Source organism: Hyaena hyaena, unplaced genomic scaffold, assembly GCF_003009895.1.
Source record: "Hyaena hyaena isolate Hyena2069 unplaced genomic scaffold, ASM300989v1 scaffold_397, whole genome shotgun sequence".
NCBI classification, from domain to species: Eukaryota; Metazoa; Chordata; class Mammalia; order Carnivora; family Hyaenidae; genus Hyaena; species Hyaena hyaena.
The window spans coordinates 306,460-333,037 of record NW_024081028.1 but is presented as its reverse complement, the minus strand read 5'-3'; the positions used below and the strand labels follow the sequence as shown (position 1 = coordinate 333,037).

The 26,578-nt window shown below is 44.2% G+C and overlaps 1 protein-coding gene across 1 annotated transcript in view; it reads left to right on the top strand.

The window, feature by feature from the left end:
* Window positions 1–26,578, top strand: part of DLGAP3 (DLG associated protein 3) — a 61,410-nt gene that overhangs the window by 28,905 nt on the left and 5,927 nt on the right. The window contains exons 6-8 of the mRNA XM_039251758.1: window positions 10,694–10,907; window positions 11,204–11,517; window positions 11,863–11,948. Coding sequence (XP_039107689.1) covers window positions 10,694–10,907; window positions 11,204–11,517; window positions 11,863–11,948 — 614 coding nt within the window. The remainder of the gene's footprint in view (window positions 1–10,693; window positions 10,908–11,203; window positions 11,518–11,862; window positions 11,949–26,578) is intronic.

The window sequence follows — 26,578 nt, the reverse complement described above, 5'->3', positions numbered from 1 at the left end:
AAGTGACCTGGGGCAAGTTACTTGACTTTTTTGAGCCCCACTTTCTCTATTTAAAAATAGGCATCACAATAGAGTTCCTGGCACATAGCCAGCACTCAGTAAAGGTTAGCTATTTTTACTGTTTGCCGGGGAAAAAGAGCAATGCAAAAAAGCAATGTAGAAGAATGTCCACATTGGCTCCTATTGTTTGCTGCTGTGGTCTTTGTTACATTTCCTGAATCAGGGAATCTGATTGGCACAGCTGTCGACTAGCCTATGTTGCTAAACCCACTAGTTCAATGCTCAGTCCTCATTTTATTTGACCCATCAGCAACATCTAACACAGACGAGGACTCTATCCTTCCTGAAACACTTTAGTCAGTTGGCTTTGAGGACACCGTACCTTTCAGGTTCTCCTACATTCTCCCTCTGGCTGCTTACACTTGGTCTTGCTACCAGTGCCTCTTAAGCTCTACAGGAGCAGAACACTGAATTTTTCCAGGGCTTAGTTCCTAGACTTCTCTCTTCACTCACTTCTTAGGTGAGCTCCTTTAGGCTGATGGCTTTGAATATTACTTTATTCTATTAAATTTTTTTTAATGTTTATTTTTGAGAGAGACAGAGTGTGAGTGGGGGAGGGGCAGAGAGAGAGAGTGAGACACAGAATTTGAAGGAGGCTCCAGGCTTCGAGCTGTCAGCACAGAGCCCAAAGTGGGGCTTGAGCCCAGGAACCATGAGATCCTGACCTGAGCTGAAGTCAGACCCTTAACCGACTGAGCCACCCAGGCGCCTGGCTTTGAATATTATTGAGGGCCCGGTGACTCCCAATTGTGTATCTCCAGCCTCAATCCTCCCATAATTGCCAGGCATGTGTGTCTTTTTTTTTTTTTTTTAATATTTTTATTTATTTCTAGGAGAGAGAGAGAGACAGAGTGAGAGGGGAGGGTCAGAGAGAGAGGGAGACACAGACTCTGAAATAGGCTCCAGGCTCTGAGCTGGCAGTCAGCACAGAGCCCGACGCGGGGCTTGAACCCACAAACCGCGAGATCATGATCTAAGCGAAAGTCGGACGCTTAACCGACTAAGCCACCCAGGCGCCCCACCAGGCATGTGTGTCTAACTGTGTACTGAAATCTCACTTGGATGTTTAATAGACATTTCAAATTTAAGATATCCGCAATGAAACTGCTAGTACCCTTACTCCATTTTCCTCCCCCCCCTTCCCTGCCCCATGCCAAATGTACTCCTCCATCCATTGTCGTCTCCGTTTCAGATAATGTCAACTTTATCCTTTTAGGAGCTCTGATCTAAAAGCCTGAAGTCAGTCTTGACTCTCTCTCACACGCCCCATCCAAGCCTTCAGCAAATCATGTTGGTCCCGTCTTCCAAGTATACCCAGAACCAAAGCACTTCTCACCTCCAATGCCACCACTCTAGACTAAGTCACCGTGGCTTTTGTCTGGGCTTTGACGCTGCCTCCTATGTAGTCCCCTGCACGTGCCCTTGCCCACTTCCTTTTCTCTCAGTACAGCTCAGAGTGATCATTTCAAAATAAAATTACATTCCCTCAAAACCCTCGCCTTACTCAGAGGACTTACAAGGCCCTGCACGATCTGTCCTTTGCTACCTGCAAGTCCCTCTCCTAATGCTGTTCCCTCCTGTCACCCACTCCAGCCACACTGGTCCGCTTGTCACTCCTCTGACACCACAGGTGTGCTCCAGCTTTTTGTCCTCTTATATTTTAGGTAGGTCTTTTGTAAACAGTTTAAGGAATTTAGTTTATATCTATACTGACGATGGCTTAATGGTTTAGTACATTTACATTTATCGTGGTTGCTGATACACCTGGATGTATTTCTGTTGTTTTATTTTGTGGCTTCTATTTCTCCTGCCTTTTGGGTGATGCTTTTCTACTCCTTTGCTACCTTCTTTTGGATTCGTTGCCTTCATTTTCCTTACTATCAAATCCCACGCTGGTTTGGCAGTTATATATTCTATTTTCAGTCTTTGTGGTCACTCTTGTAATTTTCATGTGCATATTTGACTTAGCAAAGTCTAAATTTGACAATTTCTCTTTTCCTAGGATACTTTAGTTTTGATGACCTCTTCCCTTCTTACTGTACATGTTGCCTGGTATTTTAGTTCTGTGTTCTTTTTACCTCTCCAAATTAGTCTTTATTATGGTTGTTACATTAAAAAAATTTTTTTAAACATTTTATTTGTGGTGCCTGGGTGGCTCAGTCGGTTAAGCGTCCGACTTTGGCTCAGGTCATGATCTCACAGTATGTGGGTTCGAGCCCCACGTCGGGTTCTGTGCTGACAGCTCAGAGCCTAGAGCCTGTTTCAGATTCTGTGTCTCCCTCTCTCTCTGACCCTCCCCCACTTGTGCTCTGTCTCTCTCTCTGTCTCAAAAATAAACTATTAAAAAAAACCCATTTTATTTATTTTTGAGAGAGAGAGAGAGAGAGCGAGCAAACGGGGAAGGGCAGAGAAAGAGGGAGACACAGAATCCGAAGCAGGCTCCAGGCTCTGAGCTATTAGCACAGAGCCCAGCACCAGGCTTGAACCCATGAACTGTGAGACCATGACCTGAGCAAAGTCAAAGGCTTAACTGACTGAGCCACCTAGGTGCCCCTATTTTATGCTATTAGTACTTGATTATATAAACTCATATCTTTAACCTCTCCCCCATACCTTCTTACATTTCATTCCTTCCTTTTATATATTCTTTAGTTACAATAAATTATACTAAAAAAATAAAAATATTTTTTAGTAATTTTTTTCAGTGAATGTCTGTTAGTATAAAATTCTGCCTTAAAAAATGTAGTCTGCCCTCATTATTTAACATAAATTAGCTCATTATGGAATCTTAGGTCAACATTTATTTTCTCTCAGTATTTTGAATGCCTTTTGTCATCTGTCTCCTGTTGTTGCTGTTGGGAAGTCTGCAATCAATCTAATCGTCTTTGTGCATAGTTTTCATTTCTTTTTGATTGCTGTTGAGATCTTGTCTTTGATTTTGGTGTTCTGCAGTTTCACTATGATATGTATGTGTGTTCCCTGAATTCGAAGATTAGTATCATTCATCAAATCTGGAAAATTCTCTCATGGTTACTGTCTGTTGGTACATCTTTTGTCATCCTTTTATTTTCAACCTACTTATGCTTTAAAAAAAAACCCAATCTAACAATTTCTGCCTTTCAAATGAGTCTTTCTTGTTCATTCACGTTTAATGTGATTATTGATATGGTTGGATTGTATCATGTCATTTTTGTTCCTCTGTTCTATCTTTACTGTCTTCTTTCATATTAAATGAATGTTTTAGTGTACCATTTTAATTTCTTGGTTATTAATTCCTTTTTACTATATTATTTGAGTTACTAGAGTTGCTCAAGGAATTACAATGTGATCATAACTGATTAACATCTTATTAATTCTGGTAAACTATAGAAGCATTACTCCAATGTGTCTCTTTTTTCTCTCTCCTCTTTGTGCTGTTACTGTCATGTATCTTTCCTGTGTATATGCTATATATTATAAAGCAGTGATCGCATTATAATAAGAGCTTTGTGAAATTTTATGCCTTTTAAAGAAGTTAGGAGAAAAAAATGAGAAAAACATATCTAGAGAGTCTTTTATTTGCCATTTCTGGTCCCCTTCATCTCTTCCTATGGATTTGAGTTACCATGAGGTATCACTTCCCTTTAGCCTGAAGAACTTCCATGATTTCTTATAAGATAGGTCTGCAGCAAATTCTTCAGTCTATATGTATTTGGAAACATCTTTAATTTTACTTTATTTTTGAAGAATAGTGTTGTTGAACATAAAATTCCTGGTTGACAGTTTTTAATTTCAGCATTTTGAATATACCATTCCACTGCCTTTGGGGCTCATTGTTTCTGATGAAAAGCCAGTTGTTAATCATATTGTTGTTTTCTTGTATGTGATGAATTGTTTTTCCCTTGTGTTATTAACATTTTCTCTTGGACTATGACTTTCAACATTTTGATTGTAGTGTATCTGGCTATGGATCTCATTGTGTTTAACCTACTTTGAATTTACTGAGCTTCTTTAATCTGTGGAATAATGGTTTCATAACACTTGGAAAGTTTTAAGCTGTTATTTCTTCATTTCTTTTTCTTCCCCTTTCTCTCTTTTTCTTTTGGGATTCCCATTACATGTATACTGCTTTACTTGTTATTGTCCCGTAGGTCTCTGAAGTTCTGTTCATTTTTACTCTTTTTTTCTCTCCATTCTTCAGATTGGATAATTTATACTGATTAAACTTACTGATCATTTCATATGCTGAGCCCGTCTAGTGAATTTTCCACTTCAGTTATTGTACTTTTCAGCTCCAGAATTTCCATTTGGTTCTTTAAAAGAAATAATTTCTATCTTTTCATTGTGGTTTTTTATTCATGAAGTTATTGTGCTTTCTTTTAAATCTTTAAATATGATTTCCTTTACTTCTTTTAACATATTTGTAATAGCTGCTTTGTAGTTTTTGTCTGTAAATCAATCATTTGTGAACATTCATATTTTCTTGTTTATTTGCGTGTCATAATTTTTTTGTTGTATACTGAACATTTTAGATAGTATATTGTAGCCACTCTGGATTCTTACTTTACCCCTGGATTGTTATTGCTTTGTTTATGTGTTTGTTAATCCCTGGACTAAACCCGTAAAATCTGTCTTCCATGCTAAATGTGGCCTCTGGTGTATTCACTAAGTTTCTTTTCTTTCTTGCTTTTATTTTTAAGCCTGGCTTCCTAGGTGTTGTCCTGTGTCTGTATAGCTTAGTGTTCAGCCAGAGATTGGTCAGAGGTTGTGCTCAAAAACCTTGAGCCAGAAAGCCTTCTCTCTGCTTATGGTTGTGTGTGTGGACTCAGGAGTACAAACTTCAGGCTCTTTTTAAGCCTACCCCGGATTTTGCTTTTTGCCAGTCCCTCTTGCACTCTTTCTGCACACGTGCACAGGCTCCTTTGGCCAGAGAGGTGTGGGCAGCTTGATACCTCTCTAGTCTCTGCTGTGTATGCACTCACCTCTGGCTAACTCAGGATATGTAGAGAGCTCATCAAACCTTCTGTAGCTGTTTCATCCCCTGGAACACTTCTGTTAAGTTCCTGCCTAGTCTCTTAGTCCATTGATTGTCCCAAACAATGTTGAAGTCTCAGCTTAGCAGTGCTGCTGGCTATTCCTGTTTTTTTTTTTTCCTTGTTCTTGATACTATAGCTGACAATGTTCCAAATTAAGTAAACCCAAATTAAGTGGCAGTGGCAATGAAACAGCTGGTTTTCACAGCCTGTCTCACCCTGATTGAGCTATCGCAACTGATAGAGCTGGGAACTTGAGTAATGGGAGCAGCCCCAGGCAAGGACACCCCAGACTCAGGCTGTTCAGTAATTTTCATGTATATGTTTCTTTGTTGTATACCTTTGATTGCTTTTCAGAGTAAGGAAACGGTTATTTTTGACACTTTTGTCCAGCTTTATAGCTATCTTGCCTATCACTCTGTCATGCTTGAAGTTAGAAGTGTGGAAAATTCTCCATCAGTATAATTATCTCTTCTTCAAATATTGCCTCTTCTACATTCTATCTAGTCCCTCATCTGGAGCTCCTATTAGTTGTTTTGTTTTAAGATTTAAAAAATGTTTATTTATTTTTTTGAGAGAGAGAGAGAGAGAGACAGAGCTCAAGTGGGGAAGGGGCAGAGAGAGAGGGAGACACAGAATCCAAAGCAGGCTCCAGCACAGAGGTGGAGCTGTCAGCACAGAGCCCGACATGGGCTTGTACCCACAAACTGCGAGATCCTGTTCTTTCCTCCATGCATCTTAACCTCTTGTTCATATTTTCTATCTCTTTGCTTCTTTATGCTGCCTTCTGGGTAAGCTCCTTAGATATATCTTCTGATTCACTAATTTTCTTTTCAGTTGTGTCTCATCTATGATTTAACTCATTAATTATGTTTTTGATTTGACTTTTTTTCAGTTCTGAAAATCCGGTTTGGTTTCTTTTTAAATATTTCTAGTCTTTGAAGTTTATATTCTCTTCTTATATATTCAGTTTTATCTTTTAAGTTTTAGAAGTTTTAAACATAGGGGCGCCTGGGTGGCTTAGTCGGTTAAGCATCCGACTTTCGCTTAGGTCATGATCTCGCGGTTCGTGGGTTCGAGCCCCGCGTTGGGCTCTGTGCTGACTGCCAGCTCAGAGCCTGGAACCTGTTTCAGAGTCTGTGACTCCCTCTCTCTCTGACCCTCCCCTGCTCACGCTGTCTCTCTCTCTCTCTCTCTCTCTCCTAGAAATAAATAAAACATTAAAAAAAAAAGAAGTTTTAAACGTAGTTTAAAAGCTAATCTGTTTTAGCTAAGGTTATACTGCTATAACAGATGAAGCTTGAATTCTCAATGGCTTAATTCAATAAAAGCTTAGTTGTTTATATCCATTTATTTTAGTTATCTATTGCTGTGTGACATATTATCCTCAAACATAGTCTTTCACAACAACAAATATGTCTTATCTCACCATTTCTGTGAATCAGGAATCTGAGTGCAGCTTGGCTGCGTGCCCTCTGGGTCAGGCGACTCACATGGCTTCATTAAGGTGTCGGCCAGGGCTGTAGTCATGACATGGCCTGACTGGAGGAATATCCACTTCCTCACTCATTCCTATGGCTTTTGCCATGTGATCCTCACTGGCTATTGGCCAGAGTCATCAGTTTCTTGACATATGGGACTCACCATAGGGCTACTCATAACAGCTTGCTTCTCCCAGAGCAAAGACTCTGAGAGAGAGTGTCCATGATGGAAGCCATAGTCTTTTTGTAATCTAATCTCAGTAGTGACATTCCATTGTATCTGCCATGTTCTATTTGGTACAATAAGTATTGGCCATACTCAAGAGGAGGGAACTATCCAAGGGTGTTAACACCGGGAGGTGGAGATCATTAGGGGCTCTGTCAGAGGTAGTACGCCACATGGCCTGGTATGAACTGGTCTTCAGTGGAGCTTTATCTGTGAGAATCCTGAACAGCCTGGGTTAGGAATTTGCTCCTCAGAAAACATTTTGCAATCGCTGCTCTAGACTGTTCCTGGCCTGGGACCATTTTATGTTAATTTAAAAACAATTTTTTTTAACGTTTATTTATTTTTAAGAGAGACAGACCATGAGCAGGGGAGGGGCAGAGAGAGAGGGAGACACAGAATCTGAAGCAGGCTCCAGGCATTGAGCTGTCAGCCCTGAGCCTGACACTGGGCTTGAACTCACGAAATGTGAGATCATGACCTGAGTCGAAGTCAGATGCTTAACTGACTGAGCCACCCAGGTGCCCCCATTTTTTGTTAATTTTTCATTGGCAGGGAGGTGTCTGGGTCACCTAAACCCATGCAGACAGAATCCTGTGTCTATGTGAAGATCAGCTTGTGGCTACAAAAATCTTAGAACATTAGTCTACTTGTCCCTTCCTGCGGTGCCTAGACTACAGAATGGCTTCCTGTCATCAGCCTGTGCTGATAATTAATTTTTTTTTAGTCTGTTTTTCATGAAAGGTGTCCCCTTTCCTACCTTTACTGAGGTTCTCATTTCCAATACTGTGTTTCATGTGGGGCCCAACACTTTACTCCCACACCCAAGTGATTATTAATACCTAAGCCCTTTGGTCCCTGGGACCAGCAACCTGCACCCCCACCTCCCACCACTACTGGGCTGTGTGCAGCCCTGACTCACACAGTTAATATTCTGATTTTCCAGTCTCCTCTTTGCTTTTGTCCCCTGGGGACACATCTTGCTTTCTTGTGAGCTCAGCTATGCATATAAAACATTTCTTATATTTTATCCAGTGTTTTAGAGTGTTTTGAAATGAGAGTGTTTTCCAAGGTTAGCTAAACGAAATGACATAGGTGAACTATACGGGATGTTGCGTAGGTCCCGGATGAACCCGCTGACTCCAGCACGGACAGTTTCAGTTAGACCTAAGCAAAGCGTATTCTGTACCCTGGGAAATATTTACCGGTTCTAAGTCTGGTTTGGAAAAAGGCTAAGGTTCCCATTTTCTAAAAGGATTCTTTGGCTTTGACTCTTCTGAAAGTGGGGGCTGGGGGAAGCAGGGTGGAAGACAGTGCAGGGATAATAGGAGAATTCACAGCACGTTACAATTTTATAATCATAGTGTAGTAAAGATCAGCACAGGTGCAATATTCCTCAGGGAGTCTATACAAGTCTGTGTTTCCCTTGGGTCCTGGTCCCTTGTGGGACCACCTCAGAAGCTGCTCTTGCCCGGTAGAGATAGAAAGTGTGTGGCCCCAGGGAGTTTCTCACCTTCCCTCTGTCTGCCTTGGATAGAGTTAGTCATAGGAATAGCATATGGTTGGGATTTCAAGAGCTTTGGAGACTCTGGGAAGGAGGGGCCTCTGAAAGGCATTGTCATTGTGATTTAAGAACCTCTGCTAGATGCCAGATATTATGTCTAGAACTTTACACATAGAAGAGGCTTGGAGATACAGAGATGAGCTGCAGAATGAGATTCCTTCCATCTGTGGTACCCAGAATGCTCTCTACTGGGGTTAGATCAACTCTCCCATGCCCCCAGAAGGGTCCCTCTGTGCTGGATTGGTTCTAGTTGGGGTGTATCTTGAGCCTAGCCTAGAAATAGCAGGAGTTAGATCAGCTCCTGAGCTTCAGGAAACATCCCTGCACTGCTGGTCCTTGGCACCCCAGAGGTCCAGAGTTAGGAAACTGAAAGGTAAACTAGCAGAAGTCATGATGAAAGCCACAGCTGCCACAGAAGTGTGGTCTGTGCCAAACATGGCTGAACTTAACTTCTACAGGATCTTGGATTGATTTTTCCATGACCTATGATTTCTGTAAACTTGTAATGAAGTTATTTTATTTTATTTTATTATTATTATTTTTAATGAAGTTACTTTGGAACAAGCCACAGAAAGAAGTCCAGGCACTCCTTTTTGATTACTGGGTCCACACTGGAACCACTGAATCTGAACTTTCAGGAAATTTTGTCCCTGAGCTTTGAAGCAGCAAAGCAAAGAGAGGCATATAGTTAGAGAGCCTCGGGTTCAGATCCTTGGAGTGGAGCTTGAGTTAAGGTAGGTTTAACAAGGTCCGCAGGAGATTCTGATGCTGTCAGCCTGGCAAAAGAGCCAGGAAACCTGGCACTTAACTTTGGTAAATGATGCCCACTTACAAGCTGGGCATCATTGGACAGTTCATCCGTTCTCTCTGAGCCTTAGTTTGGGCAAACCAAGATCAGTAGAATTGGATGGAAATTTTTGCTCAATTTGAGGTAGAATTTAGTGATGTCATGCTTTGGAGGTGGAGTTATGGAAACGTCAAGTTGCATTTTACATATGAGTCAAGACACTATCTGTTGATTGCACATTAATATGATGCCATGAATCTCTTGGGAGATGTCATAAGATGCTACCATGGGACACTTGGTGTCATATTTACCATGTGGATGCTACCGAGGGCCTTGTTGATGATTTCCTCCAATGGTCTCTACGTAATCACTCATGGAGAAATTTCTCTTGGGCTCAGTAACAGGAATAGTTGTGGTTCTCATGAGCAGTGGCTTGTTTCCAGGTAGGTCCTGAGACCTTCACATGCCATCGACTGAGGGCTTAGAATATACCAATACCTGCACCAAATGCCTCACATGTTTTTCTTTGAGTCCCCTAAAAATCCCCATGAAGATGGAACCATTATCATTCCCATTGGGCAGGTGATTAAACTGAGGCCCAAAAGCTTTAAGAAGTTAGTGCTAGGAAGTAGCAAAGCCAACGCTTGAGTCCAGGTGGGTTGCTCCACAGCCCATGCAGGCGACCTACAGGCTATACTCCTTAATGCTTTGGCTGCTCTGAAGCTCAGGGTCAAATGTGCACCCATCCTGTGCTCTGGGTGTAGAGCTTATCTCTGGACCACCTACCTTTATTTTTCCTTTGTGCCTGTTTTCTCATATCATATGAACAGTGCTGCAGTCTCTGCGGTACATTTAGTCTTAGTGCAGTGCTAGGGGACACGGTTCCGTGAACAGAATTTTTGTTTTGCTTTTTTTCTTAGTTGCTTTAATTTTTTAAAAGACACCATGGATTCTGTATCACAAAATATCAAAACGAAAACAAGAACCTCAGTCAGCAATGGCTGAACTTTCCTTAGAGGATGAGGGCAGGGAAAGAATCAGCAGGCCAAATCAGAACCTCAGTCGGCAGAAGGTGGGAGAAGGCTTGGAACCCTTGGAGGTTAATAACTTTTGCTCCATCACTTACCCATGAATTTCTGCCAGCCGCATGGTATATATCTCTATAGGTTGTTGCCAATCAGTTTTGTAATGTAACTGATCATAAATAATAAAATAAAAGGTGGCTTTCCCTGCAGCTCCCCACCTCCATATTGGGCAGCAAGGTGGATACCCCTGGTCTGCTCCCTCAGGGTTAGGTGAGAGAAAGATGAAGACCAGGCACTAGATGGAGAGGACGCTGAGGTGGTCCCAGGTGTCTGGGAGAGGCATAGATGGGGTGGGAGAAGTATCAAGAGGAAAGGCTGAACCCCAAGACGGCCGAGGCAGGCCTGGAGAGCTGCACAGGGCCGAGGAGCCCTCCATCTTTCTGCGGATCTAGATATATTCCTAAGGCAAAGCACCTCAGAGATACCTGCTCTCATCCCAGCACCGCTGTAACTATCCTCCCGACCCCCCTGCCCCCAGCTCAGTGAGGAGCTGAACCAGCAGCTGGAGGCCGTGTGCGGGTCTGTGTTTGGGGAGCTCGAGTCCCAGGCGGTGGACGCCCTGGACCTGCCCGGCTGTTTCCGCATGCGGAGCCACAGCTACCTCCGGGCCATCCAGGCCGGCTGCTCTCAAGACGACGACTGCCTGCCCCTCCTTGCTGCCCCTGCCTCTGTCTCAGGGAGGCCCGGCTCCTGTGAGTGTGCCCTCGTTGCGCCCCCCCCCCCCCCCCCTCAAGCCTGGAGAGTGCCCTGGGTTCTGGTGCTGGCCCCAAGGTCACACACACAGGTGTGCTGTGTGACCTTGGGCAGCTGGCTTGCCTCTCTGGACCGGATGATGGGGAGAACAAGCCTCGGCCCTGTACCTAGCAGCGCTTGGAGGACGCGCGCCGGCTGGGTCCGCTGGCACCACGTGGGTGTGGGGCGGTGGGCCACAGACACCCGCTGGGACGCGCTTTTCTCATCGGCTGCGTTTCTGCGTCCCTGGCCACAGCCTTCAACTTCAGAAAGGCCCCGTCCCCTATCCCGCCGGGAAGCCAGGCCCCGCCCCGCATCTCCATCACCGCCCAGAGCAGCACCGACTCCGCCCACGAGAGCTTCGCGGCCGCCGAGGGCCCCGCCCGGCGCTGCAGCTCCGCGGACGGGCTGGACGGCCCGGCCGTGGGCGCGCGCACCCTGGAGCTGGCGCCGGTGCCTCCCCGGGCCAGCCCCAAGCCCCCTACACTCATCATCAAGACCATTCCTGGCAGGGAGGAGCTGCGGAGCCTGGCGCGGCAGCGGAAGTGGCGGCCGTCCATCGGGGTGCAGGTACCTCGGCAGGAGGTGCGGGAGCAAGCTCAGGTTGGCCGCGCGGGGATGGGTTGACCTTTCCCTTGGCCTGCTCTGAGCTGCACAGAAGCCCCTGTGCCTGGCCATCGACTGGGCCGTGACAACCAGCCCCAGCCCACTCCCTCGTCGCTTATGGTGGAACCATCACCTCTACTGGTTGCCACGATGCCTCTCACCTCCTGGGTCTCTTCTTGTTGGGGCAGATTGTCTTTGCAGAGTTTGCCCATTGGCTCGGGGCTCTGCCTCTGCTCACTCCTCTGTCTGGGGAGGGCTTGTGTCCCTTGCCTAGCCCGGGCCACTGACTCCCTGCTACCCTGTCGCCAGGTGGAGACTATCTCAGACTCGGACACGGAGAATAGGAGTCGAAGAGAGTTCCACTCCATTGGTGTTCAGGTGGAAGAAGACAAGAGGTAGGTCTGGGTGGGACTATCTCAGGCTTCCTTGGGGGAGAAGAGAAGAGAGGGCTGGAGAGTGCCCTCCTTGGTCCCGTCTGCCTGCACACGCTCTCTTTCTGGACCAGGACACTAAGCTTTTCTAATGGGGAGGGGTCGGGGCAGCCACAGAAGTTACCCTTGGAGAGGTCAGCAGGGCAGTCATCAGATCTAAAGTGAGTTCTCCTTGTACCCATGCCTGTCTCAGGTGCTCCGAGGTGACAGGAGTGGTTGGAGGAAGGGGATGGTAGGGAAAGGTAACAAGTAGGTGCTGAGCAGGCCTCCAACAACTGTCCTTTATGGGGGATTGCAGGAGTTTTCCAGTCCCTCGTTATGTCCTGTGGTGTACAAGTGTGTGAGCTCGCAGAGAAACAAATAAACATGAAGATTGCCTCTCAGGGGCCCGTGGCAAATGTAACCCTCCTCCTCACTTGGCTCACACAAGCATTTAACCAGGCAGGGGTACCTATTATATGCCCGAGTCTGCGGTGTACCCAAGATGGTAGAATTACCAACGGCCACTATTCTGGCCATTTCGGTGGCCTCAGAAACAGCACTCCCTTAATTTCCAGCTGAAGAATTAGCATTTCCAGCTCTGGAGACAATCCTGGGAGGAGTCCCTGTGTTGTTGGTTCCCTGTGGGAAGACGTTTGTTTTCTCTAACGACCGTGTGGCGGTGCCACGGTGGCCTATCTGCCCAATGGCACCAGGCCGGTGGCCCTAAGTAGGGTGGCTGCAAGAGTTCCATGGTCATCTGTGTTGCCCAGGCCATTTGCACTGGAGAAATAAAGCTAGTCCCTCCAGCTGTTCCCAGCTGCCATTGTTGGGCCTTCCGACCTCCCCTAAAGCTATTTCTGGGAACCCTTGGGAGTACTTTGTGTGCGCCCGCCTGATCTAGTCTTCTTGGAGTGCCTGTGAGCTATACCATTTTTCTCCGTGCACACTCCAGCTTCCGCAGTACCGTGCGCTCCTGAGGCTGTAAATGCTTCCACCACGCGTGATCAATAGCTGCCTTGTTGCCCCGTCACTCCTGAAAGCCACTCTCCTCCAAACTCTTAATATTCCACAAAGATCCCAGAAAAGGAGCACTTTATGGCAAACCCAGTTCACAAGTCCGTGGCCTGAGTTCCTCACTGGTGGGGTAGGAGTCATGGAGTGAGGCAGCTCTGTGTTCAGAACTCTTCCCCCAACTCCAGTGCTGCTCTGTGGACCATAAACCAAACCTACTACCCATACGCACTGCTTTATAAGGCTTCTTGGTCCCTCATCCAGTGAGACCCCGGGGGTCTCCCTATTCTTTCTAATAAGACTGAATCCTGGGAAGAGTGCAGTAGGCATTCTACCGAGATTCTGGCTAAATCAGCAACCTTTCATTCATTCATTCATTCGTTCATTCTTCATTCATTCATAAAATACTAATTGAGAATCATTTATTTGACTATTCCTATTAGGCTCAGGGAAACATCAAAGACATGAATCTTGCCCTCATAGAAGTTATGGTCTAGAAGGGAACTGAGGCAATGAATAAATACTCTATGGATAAAAATATGATTACACATTATAGTATAATATGTAATGAGATATTGAAAGATAATGTAGAAAAATATATATTTTTAAATGTTTATTTATTTTTGAGAGAGACACACACAGAGGACAAGCTGGGAGCACAGAGAAAGGGAGACACAATCCAAAGCAGGCTCCAGGCTCTGAGCTGTCAGTACAGACCCTGATGCAGGGCTCGAACTCACAAACTGTGAGATCATGACTTTAGTTGAAGTGAGAGACTTAAACAACCAAGCCACCCAGGTGCCCCTGAAAGAAAAAATCTAAGAGAGAAGGGATCTTATTTAGGGTAAGTGGGTGACTCAAGGATTGGCTGGGAATACTCAGGTGGCCATTGAGGGTGGAAGGGTACCAGGAAGAGGGAATAGCATATGTGAAGATGCTTTGTCAGGACAGAGTTTGACATGCATCAGGAACCAAAAGAAGGTTCTAGTGCTGGTGTGGAACCAGATGGGGCAGAGGTAAGGGGGTGGATTGGAGAATAGGTAGGGGCTCGGTCATGGAGAGCACGGGCATGATAAAGAACTGAAATTTAATTATAACTAATGAGTAGCCATTAAAAGGTGAAAGAAGCATGACAGGATCCAATTTATGTTTACAAAAGGTCACTAGCTGCTAAGTGGAGAATGAATTTGAGGGAAATAACGGTGAGTATGGGGAGGCTGGTAAGCAGGAATGTTTCCTGATACAGAAGAAAGTGATAGTCTTTTGCATCATGGAGGATCTTTTTTTTCTATTTTATTTTCTAATTGGGTACTACTAGTGCATGGGAAGACTATAAAGTTTTAGACATTGACTTTGTATTCAGCAAATTTGCTGCCTTCTCTTATTAGGACTCAGTTTATCTGAAAATCATGATGGATTTTCTATATAGTCTGTCATATCTTCTGTAAATGAGAATATTTCTTTTAAATCTGTATTCTTCTAATTTCTGTTTCTTGCAATAATACATTGCATAAGACTTCTAGCTCACTGTGGAGTGTAGCAATCTTGTCCCATTCCTGACTTTAGTGGTTATCTTCTCAAATGCTGCTCACAAGTAAGATGATGTTTGGTTCAGATTTGGGTGGATACTATTCATCACGTTAAGGAAATTCCCTTCTATTCCTAGTTGGCTAAGAAGTTTCATTTTTATTTCCTTTTAAATAGAAAATGAGAGTGGAATTTTATTACATGCTTGTTCAGAATCTACTTGGATGATCATAGATTTTCTCCTTTCATCTATAACGTGAATTATATTAATAGATTTTCCATGTTGATCCATCATTTCATTCCTGGGATAAACCCTGCTTGATACTATTATCAGTTTGGATTAAGTTTTGCTATAAGTAACAGAACTTCTATCGAATCTTTAAAAAAATTTTTTAAATGTTTATTTATGTTTTGAGAGTGGGGAGCAGAGAGAGAGGAGGACAGAGAAGATCCAAAGTGGGCTCTGTGCTGACTAGAGAGCTCGATGCAGGGCTCAAACTTGCAAACTGCAAGATCATGACCTGAGCCAAAGTCAGATGCTTAACCAATGGAACCACTCAGGCGCCCCGAGCCTCATGGTATAAGTGAACTTCTCCTTCTCTTAGAAAAAGAAAAGCTTGGGGGTGGAAGTGCAGTGTCAGGACCCAGGCTCTTCATGGACCTTGCTGGTCTTGCACTCTGTGCATCACCTCCATCCCAGGAGCTGAAGCTCAAGTTCCAGCTAATCCTGTCTGTATTCTGAGAGGTGCCAAGGAGGGAGAGAGGAGGGACACAGTCCTTCCTTGTAAAAAAGACTTTCTGAAAATTACACACGATATACTCAACTACATCACATTTGCTAAAACCTCATTGTATGGTGGCATCTAGCTGCAAGGGAGGCTGTGACATGTAGTCCTAGTTGGGAAGCAATGTACAGCAAGCAGGCACATAGCTGAAAATCAGAGACAAAGAAAATGAAAATCAGACATGAGAAGAATGGACATATGGAACTTTAGTGGCTTTTGTCACAGTCTTGCTGTATTTTTTAAATATACGTTACTGGATTTTTGAATAGCTATTACTTTAAGATTTTTTGTTTGTTTTTCAGAGAGAGAGAGAGAGAGAGAGAGCAAGTGGGGGAGGGGCAGAGAGGGGGACAGAGGATCTGAAGTGGACTCTGTACAGACAGCAGTGAGCATGATGTGGAGCTCGAACTCATGAATCATGAGATCATGACCTGAGCTCAAGTTGGACGCTCAACTGACTCAGCCACCCAGGTGCCACCACTAATAAGTGATATTAGATGATGATTTTGTTTTATTATTGTTATTCAGTTCAGGCATTTAGGTTATGCTGGAGTCCTAAAATGAGTTTGGTAGCCTTATCTGTGTCTCTGTTCTTTGGAACAATTTGTGTAATGTAGGAATTATCTATTCCTTAAAGTTTTGGTAAAGGATGCCTATAGAACTATCTAGGGCTGATACCTTTTGGGGATAGGAGAAACTTTTTGAACTTCAGCTTTAGTTTCTTTCATGGCTATTGACCTATTCAGGATTTCTTTTTTTTCTTAAGTCAATTTTGGTGACTTTATTTTTCTAAGAAATGGCCATTGTACAAAAAAGAGACTTTAAAAATTTTTTTTTAATGGGCACCCTCCTACACTATTGGTGGGAATGTAAACTGGTGCAGCCCCTCTGGAAAACAGTGTAGAGGTTCCTCAAAAAATTAACAGTAGAACTCCCCTATGACCCAGCAATAACACTGCTAGGAATTTACCCAAGGGATACAGGAGTGCTGATGCATAGGGGCACATGTACCCCAATGTTAATAGCAGCACTCTCAACAATAGCCAAAACATGGAAAGAGCCCAAGTGTCCATCAATGGACGAATGGATCAAGAAGATGTGGTTTATCTATACGATGGAATACTACATGGCAATGAGAAAGAATGAAATCTGGCCTTGTGGAGCAACATGGATGGACCTTGAGGGTGTTATGCTGAGTGAAATAAGTCAGGCAGATAAGGACAAATATCATATGTTTGCACGTATAGGATGATTAGGAGGAACTTAATGGAGGACCATGGGGGAGAAGAAGGGGGGAAATAGTGGGGGAGAGGGAGAGAGGCAAACCATGAGAGACTCTTGAATGCTGAGAACAAACTGAGGACTGATAGATGTGGCGGGGAGGAGGGAGATGGGCATGGAGGAGGGTACTTGTGGGGATGAGCACTGGGTATTATATGGAAACCAACTTGACAATAAACTATTTGTAAAAAAAATTTTTTTTGGCACAAATATTCTTTGTCATAGCATTATAATTTTGTAAGTTTTTATTGTATCTGTAGCTTATGCTCCTTCTTTTCATTGTTAATACCATATATGTATGTCCGATCTCTATTTCCTGATCAATGTTGTTTGAGGTCTGTATACTTTATCATTTTAATATATTTTTAAAGTTATATATATTTTTAGAAGTTACTTATTCATTTTGTAAAGTTTACTTATTTATTTCTGAGAGGGGTGAGGGGCAGAAAGAGAGGAAGAGAGAGAGAATCCTGAGCACAATGTGGGGCTCAAACTCACAAACCAGGAGACCATGACCTGAGCTGAAACCAAGAGCCAGACACTTAACCAGATGAGTCACCCAGGTGCCTTTAAAGTTCTATTTTATCAGTCTTGAAGAAAACTAGCTTTTGGGTTTGGTGAGCATCTCTATTGTTTCTTTTATCTTTAATGTTTCCTTTTTAGATTTTTTAAACTTTTTTGTTATTATTTTTCTTTCTCCTATCTTCTGTGTCTTTTTTTATAGCTTCCTGAACACTATTTCTTAATTTCTAACATGGGTTTTTAAGGCTATAAATTTTCCTTTTAACTATACTGCTATAACTGCACCTCATAAGGTTTGAGATGCAGTATTTTTATTGTTCAATTCTAAATAGTTTGTAACTTTTATCATAATTTCCTTTTTCACCCATGAATTATTTAGAAGTTGTTTTTTTGTTTTGTTTTCTTTTAGTTTCCAAACTGTTTTGTGGGGAGGGGGTGGGGAGCTACCTTTTCACTAATGATTTCTAAATTTGCTGCATGTGGTAATACTATGCATTCTGTATGATATTTTTTATTCCTTAAAATTTGTTGAGGCTTCCTCTGTCATATATGCATTTATTATATAGTTGGTCAGACTTCTAAATTACGTTTTTCAAATGTTTATCTTGGATTTTTGTTTGGATTTTTTAACCAGTTCTGAAGGAGTTGTATTATTTATTTATAGTTTATTGTCAAGTTGGTTTCCATATAACACCCAGTGCTCATCCCAACAAGTGCCTTCCTCCATGCCCATCACCCCCCTTCCCCTCTCCCCCACTCCCATCAGCCCTCAGTTTGTTCTCAGTATTTAAAAGAGTCTCTTATGGTTTGCCTCCCTCCCTCTCCTTAACTATTTTTTTGAGAGAATTGTATTAAAAACTCACTCATGAGTTGTCTCACCATGATTGTGGATGTGTCATTTTCCCTGGTACATTTATTAATGTTTTCTTCAGTTTGAGAGTGCTGTTTAGAAGTATTCAGGCTTATGATTGTTATGTGTTCTTGGTAGGTTGGCCCTTTTACATTAAATAGGCTGGTTTTCATCCTTACTATTGTTTTCATTCTTATTAATCCTTACTAATGTTTTTTGCATCAAAGTCTGTTTTGCCTGATGTTATCATTATGGTTGTTTTCTTTTGGTTAATTTTCCAAAATCTTTTCTTCCATTCTTTGATTTCCAACCTCCCTATATCCTTGAGGTTTTTTTTGTTTTTTTTTTTTTAACGTTTTTGTTTATTATTGAGAGACAGAGAGAGACATAGCATGAGCATGGGCAGGGCAGGGCAGAGAGAGGGGGAGACACAGAATCTGAATGAGGCTCCAGGCTCTGAGCTGTCAGCACAGAGCCCAACGCGAGGCTCAGACTCACAAACTGTGAGATCATGACCTGAGCCCAAGTAGGACAGTTAACCAACTGAGCCACCCAGGGGCCCCTATATCCTTGTGTTTTAGATCTGTTGCTTGTAAGCAGTGTGGGGCTAAACTTTAGTAGACATATTTAGTCTATTTATATATATATATATATATATATCTTGATTAGTCATTCATTTGGACTTATTTTTATTATTTCTTTAAAAATGCTTTTTCTCCACCCATCCCCTTTTCTTTTTTAAAGTAAGCTCTATGCCCAACATGGGGCTTTAACTCACGACCCTGAGATCAAGAGTCCCATGCTTTACTGACTGAGCCAGCCGACGCCCTGTCATGCTTTTTCTTTGCTTTCCTCCTCCCCTACTTTTCTGCCTTCTATTGAACTGATCACATTTACTTGATTTCTCTTTTTCCTTCTACTGATTTGGAAGTTTACATTTTAGTAGTGACTTTCCTCAAATTTTTAGCAAGTATACTTAATTTCATATTTTTCAAATAAAGTCTAAAATTAGTGAGTATTTCTACCCTTCATGGGCAAATACCAAGAAGCTTGGAACACCTTAATTACCTTCTTAACCCCCTCTTCCTGTCATCCATGTTGTTTCTGTCTAGTATTTTGACTATACCTCCTTGAAAAAACTCTGCTAAATCAGTTGTTCTTCTATCTTTTGTGGTCTAATAGTTTAGATTTACAAGCATATTTTATAACAACTTATGTGTTCACTATTACTTGTTACTGCCCACTCCTTCCTCCTGGGTTCAGTGTTTTCTGTGCTGAAGTACTGCTTGAGTTGGGACCAGTTTTAGATCCATGTTTCTGCTTGGGGTTTTTGTATTTCAGTGATAGCACTCACTGGAGCTCACACCCACACACAAAACAGATTTCCAGGCCACATTCCTGGAGCATGACCTGCGTTTTCTAGTCCATGTTTGTAAGTAAAACAAAAAAACAAAACAAAACAACAAAACAACAAACAAACAAAAAAACCAACCCTTCGTGGCTTCTGGCTTTGTGCACGGGGTCTCCTTCCAGGTCCCAGGATGCACAGGTTTGGGGGCTTTCCTCTCTTCCTCCCTGGGCATCACCATCTAGCCTCTAGCATATGTCTGGCCCACTATTCCTGTGGCTCACTTGGCTTAGATTCCCTCTCACTTCTTGGGTTTTGAATTCCCTTTTTGTCTCTAGTACCTGATGATTTCTCACTTTCTATTTTCAAGCTTGGCACTATAGCAGAAACACCGTTTGACTTTATTTTATCCAGCATTTCTATGTATTTCGGGGTGCGTGTGAGTGGGAGCTTTTCAAGTTAGTTCAGTCCACCGTATTGATCAGTTGCCTGGACTAGGCTGACAGCAGCAGATACAGAGAGACGCGGACCAATTTGAGATGCATTTTGGAGTGAAGTCATGGAAGGGCAGGGACAAGCTGAGGGGAGGTGTTTCTTGCTCTTGTGTGGGTATTTGTGAGATCTTGGCGGGGTGAGCTGGGGAGAGGGAGACGGTGTGGGATAGATGTCTAAAGGACCGAAGTGCCTGGGGCAGATGATCATGCTGGGAATCCAAGGGGGTGACAGGTGGGGAGAGAAGAAATCTGGCGCATCTCTCTGGCCAGGCTCCCTTGCTTGTCTGCTGCAGGCATCCTTAGTTATCCACCTGCATTGTCCTTTCTGTCCCTTATGTCCCTGGCACTTTAAGTCTGACTTACCACACACCATGCCCCAAATGGTACATAAAAGTGAGCCATGACTACCAGCCGCCTTTCCGGGCAGACATCCAGGAACCCCCTCCCCCCGCGCCGCCCCATTTTCTTGGACTCTCTCGTCCTTACTTCTGTCTCACTGGTCCCAGTATATCTGTTGTCTCTCTCTGCATGTTGGTTTTAGAAATTGCCAGCAAGGAAAGGTCTCTCCTCTTCTGCCTTTCAGTGTGTTCCCTGCCAACCTGTTGGGTGAAGAGTTCAGACTTATTGCCCCTTAGACCTGTTGGTGGTGGTTTTTTCCAGTTGCCCATCATCAGCGGTGACTTGGCTTAGAACTATACCTGGACGGGTGGGTGTGGGTGCTTCTTCAGTTCCATCTCCGCTGCACCCCCACCCAAGATTCATTTGTCCACAGATATTTATTAGACCCCTATTATTTGTCACGTACTGTGCTGGGCACTGAGGATACAAAGGTAAGTGGAACCAGACAGCCCCTGCCCTGTGAAGCATCCTGCTGTGTTAATCTAACAAGCTCATAAATGATGTAGAAGTACAGCTGTGGTGGTGCCATAGAGAAGTATGTGCACAGTGAGAGTGTATTGTAGAGGCCTTTGACCTAGTCAGGGGTTTGGCGTGGCTTCCCTGAGGAAGTGACGTTTGGGCAGAGATCTCAGTGAATGCTTAACACAATTTAACTAGGTGAAAGTGGGAGGTAGGAGTGTTCTAGGCAGAAGGAACAGCATGTGCTAAGGCCCTGTGGTGTGAGGGAGCATACTTAAGAAACAGTTACCAGCGCTGTTTTAGGGCATCCTACAGCACCTGTCTACCCAGACCCAGCATACTCTGGGCCAGGATAAAAGAATGCATCGGGGCACCTGGGTGGCTCAGTTGGTTAAGTGTCCAACTTCAGCTCAGGTCATGATCTCATGGTTCATGAGTTTGAGCCCCATGATGGGCTCGCTGCTGTCAGCGCACAGAGCCCTATTCAAATCCTTTGGCCTTTTCTCTCTCTGCCCCTCCCCTACTCATGCTCTGTCTCAAAAGTAAAAATAAACATAAAACAAAAACAATGTATCACTTGACCTTGCTAAATATTAGAAGACTGTTCCTGGGGCCCTTTTTTTTTTTTTTTATATTTTTATTTATTTCTAGGAGAGAGAGAGAGAGACAGCATGAGCAGGGGAGGGTCAGAGAGAGAGGGNGAGAGAGAGAGAGAGACAGCATGAGCAGGGGAGGGTCAGAGAGAGAGGGAGATACAGACTCTGAAATAGGCTCCAGGCTCTGAGCTGGCAGTCAGCACAGGGCCCGACGCGGGGCTCGAACCCACGAACCGCGAGATCATGACCTAAGTGAAAGTCGGACGCTTAACCAACTAAGCCACCCAGGCGCCCCTCCCGGGGCCCTTTAAGGACATAGAAACCATATGATTTTTGCTTCAAACTCTAACAATGGGAATCCCCTCATATCTTTTACCAATAGATCCTTCCTATTAAGAGCTTATCTTAAATTCCAGATTTAGCAAAAACAAAACAAAATAAACAAACAAAAAAAAAACCCAACAACACCAGAATGCTCCTTTAAATCTGATTGTCAGATAAACAATTAAGTTTTAGTATAAGCAGTTCCCCCAAAGTGCGTGAGATGTACTAAAAAATTACCTGTTATTTATCTGAATTTCAAATTCAACAGGGACTCCTGTATCTTATCTAACAACCCTACTTATAACCAGTTGTGCCCAAACAGGGCCACCTGGAGAACTCTGGAGGAAGGCCGTCCCCTCCCCACCCCCACTTCCTTAGCATCATGGTAATTTCTGGCTTTGGGCCCTTGGGACTGGCATGTACTGAAAGAATAGAAGCCCCTTGAGCCCTGGGAAGGAAGCTTCCATCCTCATGAATTTGTACTTGCAGAACAGTCATGTAAAAGCAATGCACTGCTGACTGACCACAGGCCCTGGATGTGGATACACACAGACTCTATTCCTCAGTCTTCAACTGCTCTTCTTAATCTCCCACCTGGGTGTTACTGTCACAGCCTTCAGCCTGGGGTGGTGGACTCAGGGCCCCTGATCGATGATACGTGTAAGCCCTTAGTTGCTTTCTCAGAGAGGGGGCTAGTACAATGGGTGTACCTTGCTGAAATGTCACTGTCCTTCCCCCCTCCCTGCCGAGGTCCCTCCTCACATCCCCGCCAGCCTGCTGCCAAATACTCCTGGCAAAACCTCTTGACAACTCCTGAATGCGGAGCACTCCTTGGACACTGTGTCTCTGGGGATAAACCATTTTCTTCCCAGAGCCCTTTGTGTTATCCCTTAGAGAATCACAGTAGAAATGTCTCCCTGAAGTAACCATGTAACAACTTCTAGAATCATCAGGAATGTGATCATTGTCACCCCAAAGAGCTCGAGGCGGGAGGCTTCCTCAACCTTGTTAAAAAAGCTTGGGGAGAAAATATTGTGACAGGCATTGTTAAGAATTAGTGATGATTCACAACTGAAGCCAGTTTCTATCCTGTGTTTACAGCTGTTGGTGAGACCACAGCAAATAGTGCCAAGTGCAGAATTAAATAGGGACAGAAGCCCTGGACTGAAAATTCATCTGTTAGACTTAGGATTAGGTTTGGCAGTAAGTTCCAGAAAACCCCCAGTATGACAGAAGTTTATTTCTCTCTTGCTTGGAAGAAGTGTAGAGAGAAATTAGGGTGAGAACTGGTAGGTGCTGTGCAGTGTCAGGTCCCAGGCTTCTTCCGACTCATTACTTCTCCATCCTTAGCACTTCCATCTCATATTCCCAGATGGCTGCTTGAGTCCAGCCATCACAGCTGCATTCCAGTCAGTAGGGAGGAGGAAGGAACAAAGAAGGGCACATTTCCCTTTTAAGAACATTTCCTGGAAGTTGCACATACCCCTTCTGCTTATATATCCTGAGCTAAACCTTAGCTATATGGCTCTCCCTGCTGCAAGGGAGACTGGTACGAGAACCGTTATTCAAAGTGGCCATGTGTCTAGACGAAAATTGTGGGATTCTATTACTAAGGAAGAAAGGGATAATGGATATTGGGGGATGATTAGTGGTCTCTACCATCCTTCCTTCCCACCAACCAACCCACCCACTCATCCATCCACCAACCAACCGACCGACCGACCAGCCAACCATTCAGCCAACGTTTATGTGAGGAATGGCTCTATTTATAAGGGAGACAGAAATGCAAATAACTAACTATAATTCGATGTGCTTTGGAGTATAAAAGAGGTTTTATTCAGAATGCTGTGTGAGAACAGATGGAAGTGATCAGCAGCAATCACAATAATTAATAACTACAATCCCTCACTGGGTTCTCAGTGCTACATTCACATTATTGTATTTGTCCAGCTCCCTTTCTTTTCAGTGAGAGCTACAAACCTCCCTGCCTCTCCATACAATAGCTAACACTTACAATGGGTAGGCCAGGTGCTGTTCTAAGTTCGTTACATGTTATCTCATGAGAAATCCTGTGATCGTCCTCATTGGTAGACGAGGAAACTGAGGCACAAGGCACAGGGCTGAGTTTTTGGATCCAGGCAGTCTGGCTTCAGGCTGCTTGTGCTTAGCCACTTTGCTGGGCTGCCTCCCCCTTAAGCTGCTCATTCACATTTCTTCCCCCACCCCTTACCCTCAAATCTCCAGCAGACAACCTCCCCACTCACTTCATTGTAATGATAGGGATCATCTGGTGGGACCTCTCTCCACTTCCCGACGACCTCCACCTGACCTCCACCTACTCGCATCCCTTCCTTCCTCTGCCCCGAGTCCTGCCTGAGGTTAGGGCACTCAGCTTCCTGATTATTATTATTATTTTTAATGTTTTTATTCATTTCTAGGAGACAGAGAGGGAGACAGCGTGAGCAGGGGAGGGTCAGAGAGAGAGGGAGTCACAGACTCTGAAACAGGCTCCAGGCTCTGATTAAAGCTGCTCCTCTCCCGCAGTCCTGGGGAGGCAGTGAGTGTATTGTTGTAAGAGCTGGTCTCCACAGCCAGACTGGACTAAAGTGAAAACTGCCTGATCTTTAAAAAGAATTTTTTTTAATCTTTACTTATTTTTGAGAGAGAGCTAGAGAGAGACAGAGCATGAGTGCGGGGAGGGGCAGAGAGAGAGGGAGACACAGAATCCGAAGCAGGCTCCAGGCTCTGAGCTGTCAGCACAGAGCCCAGTGCGGGCCTTGAACTCACGAACTGCAAGATCATGCCCTGAGCCAAAGCTGGATGCTTAACTGACTGAGCCACCCAGGTGCCCTGATAACTGCCTGATCTTAAGAGGCCACTTGTCCTCTTTAAGCCTCAGTGTTCTCATCTGTAACTAGGGATGATACTGACACTCATCATGAGACTGAGGATTTAGCATGTTTTTATGCAAAATGCTAAGTCTGGCACTTACTAAGTGTTCAAAGGACCTTAGTTATTATTTATCCCCCTTACGTTTGGTCCTTTGACTACTGCCTCTTTCCTCTCCAATCAGTTTTTCTTTCTAGGTTGTGTTAGTTTCCTATTGTTGCTGTAATCAACTGTCACAGATTTAGCAGCATCAAATAATACATTAAAATATTTTAAAATTATTTACTTATTTTGAGAGAGAGAGAGAGAGCAAGTGAGCATGCAAGTAGGAGGAAGGGGCAGAGAGAGAGGGTGACAGAGAATCCCAAGCAGGCTTCTCTCTGTCAGTGCAGAGCCCAACGCAGGGCTCAAACTCATGAATCATGAGATTGTGACCTGAACTGAGATCAAGAGTCTGACGCTTAACTAACTGAGCCACCCAGGTGCCCCAGTACATTTTTATTATGTTACATTTCTAGGGGTCAGAAGCCTGAACTGTGTTTCACTGGGTAAAATCAAGGCATTGGCAGGACTGATGAAGAAACTCTTGTGTCACTATTTCCTGGTTTGTGGTTATCCACATCCCTTGCCTTGTAGCCCCCTTCTGTCTTCAGAGCCACAGTGGCAGGCTGGGTCCCCACATCACGTCACTCCCGCCTTGATCATGTCATCCCATCTCCTTTGATTCTGACATTCCTGTCTCCCTCTTTCACTTGCATGGACCTTTGTGATTAAGTTGGACACCTGTATAATCCAGACTCTTCTCCTCATCTCAGAATTCTTAATATAACCGTATCTGCAAAGTCCCTTTTGGCACGGAAGGTGACCTATTCAGAGGTTCCAGGAGCTAGGACGTGGACCCGTTTGGCCATTATTCTGCTTCCCCCATAGGTTCTCTCTTCAGATACGGCATGGGAGAACCATCCTAAACAAAAGATCCTTCTGTTCCCCTCCCCCCAGCTTTATTGAGATACAACGGACAAATAGCCAAAATATCCCTCTCTTAAAGGATTTCCTCCTTTTTCAGCCAACCTTTTGGAAAGAACTGCCTTGCCTAGTTTTCTCCACCTGACAACCCCCTGCCATCTGCACCAGCCCCCATACTCCACCAAACTGACTCTTGCCCTGATCGCCAGAGTCTTCCATGTTGCCAAATCAATGGACACCTTTAATTCTCAACTGGCTGTATTTTCCATGTCAGTTGCTAATTCCTTCTTGAGACCCTTCTGTCTCCTCTCTGCCTTTAGGTGACTTTCCCTTGGTTTTCTTCCTCCTCCTCTCTGGCTTAGATGCCTCTGGGGCTACACTGTTTCCATCCACCCCTGACATGTCCATGTTCCCCAGAGCTTTGCATCTCTGTTCCATTGCTCTTTTCTTAGATGGTCATGTTCCACACTGCTGGTTTGATTCTCTATTTTTATTTTTAATTTTAAAAAAAGATTTTATTCTTTTTCTTAAGTGTTTATTCATTTTTTTGAGAGAGACATAGAGTGTGAGTTGGGGATGGAGCAGAGAGAGAGGGAGACACAGAGTGTGAAGCAGGCTCCAGGCTCTGAGCTGTCAGCACAGAGCCTGACACAGGGCTCAAACTCATGAACCGCAAGATCATGGCCTGAGCCGAAGTCGGATGCTTAACCGACAGCCCCTCAGGTGCCCCTAAAATATTTTATTCTGTTTTTTTTCATATTTTTATTTATTTCTAGGAGAGACAGAGACAGCGTGAGCAGGGGAGGGTCAGAGAGAGCGGGAGACACAGACTCCGAAATAGGCTCCAGGCTCTGAGCTGGCAGTCAGCACAGAGCCCGACGCGGGGCTCGAACCCACGAACCACGAGATCATGACCTAAGTGAAAGTCGGACGCTTAACCGACTAAGTCACCCAGGCGCCCCTAAAAGATTTTATTCTTAAGTCATCTCTACATCCAACATGGGCCTTGGATCTACCCCAGATCAAGAGCCACACGCTTCATTGACTGAGCCAGCCAGGCGCTCTACACTGCTGATTTTAAATACCACTTGTACAAGGATGACTGACTCCTGCTGAAACTGCCACTTTCTGGCCCCCTGCTGGGAATATTGGGAAATACTG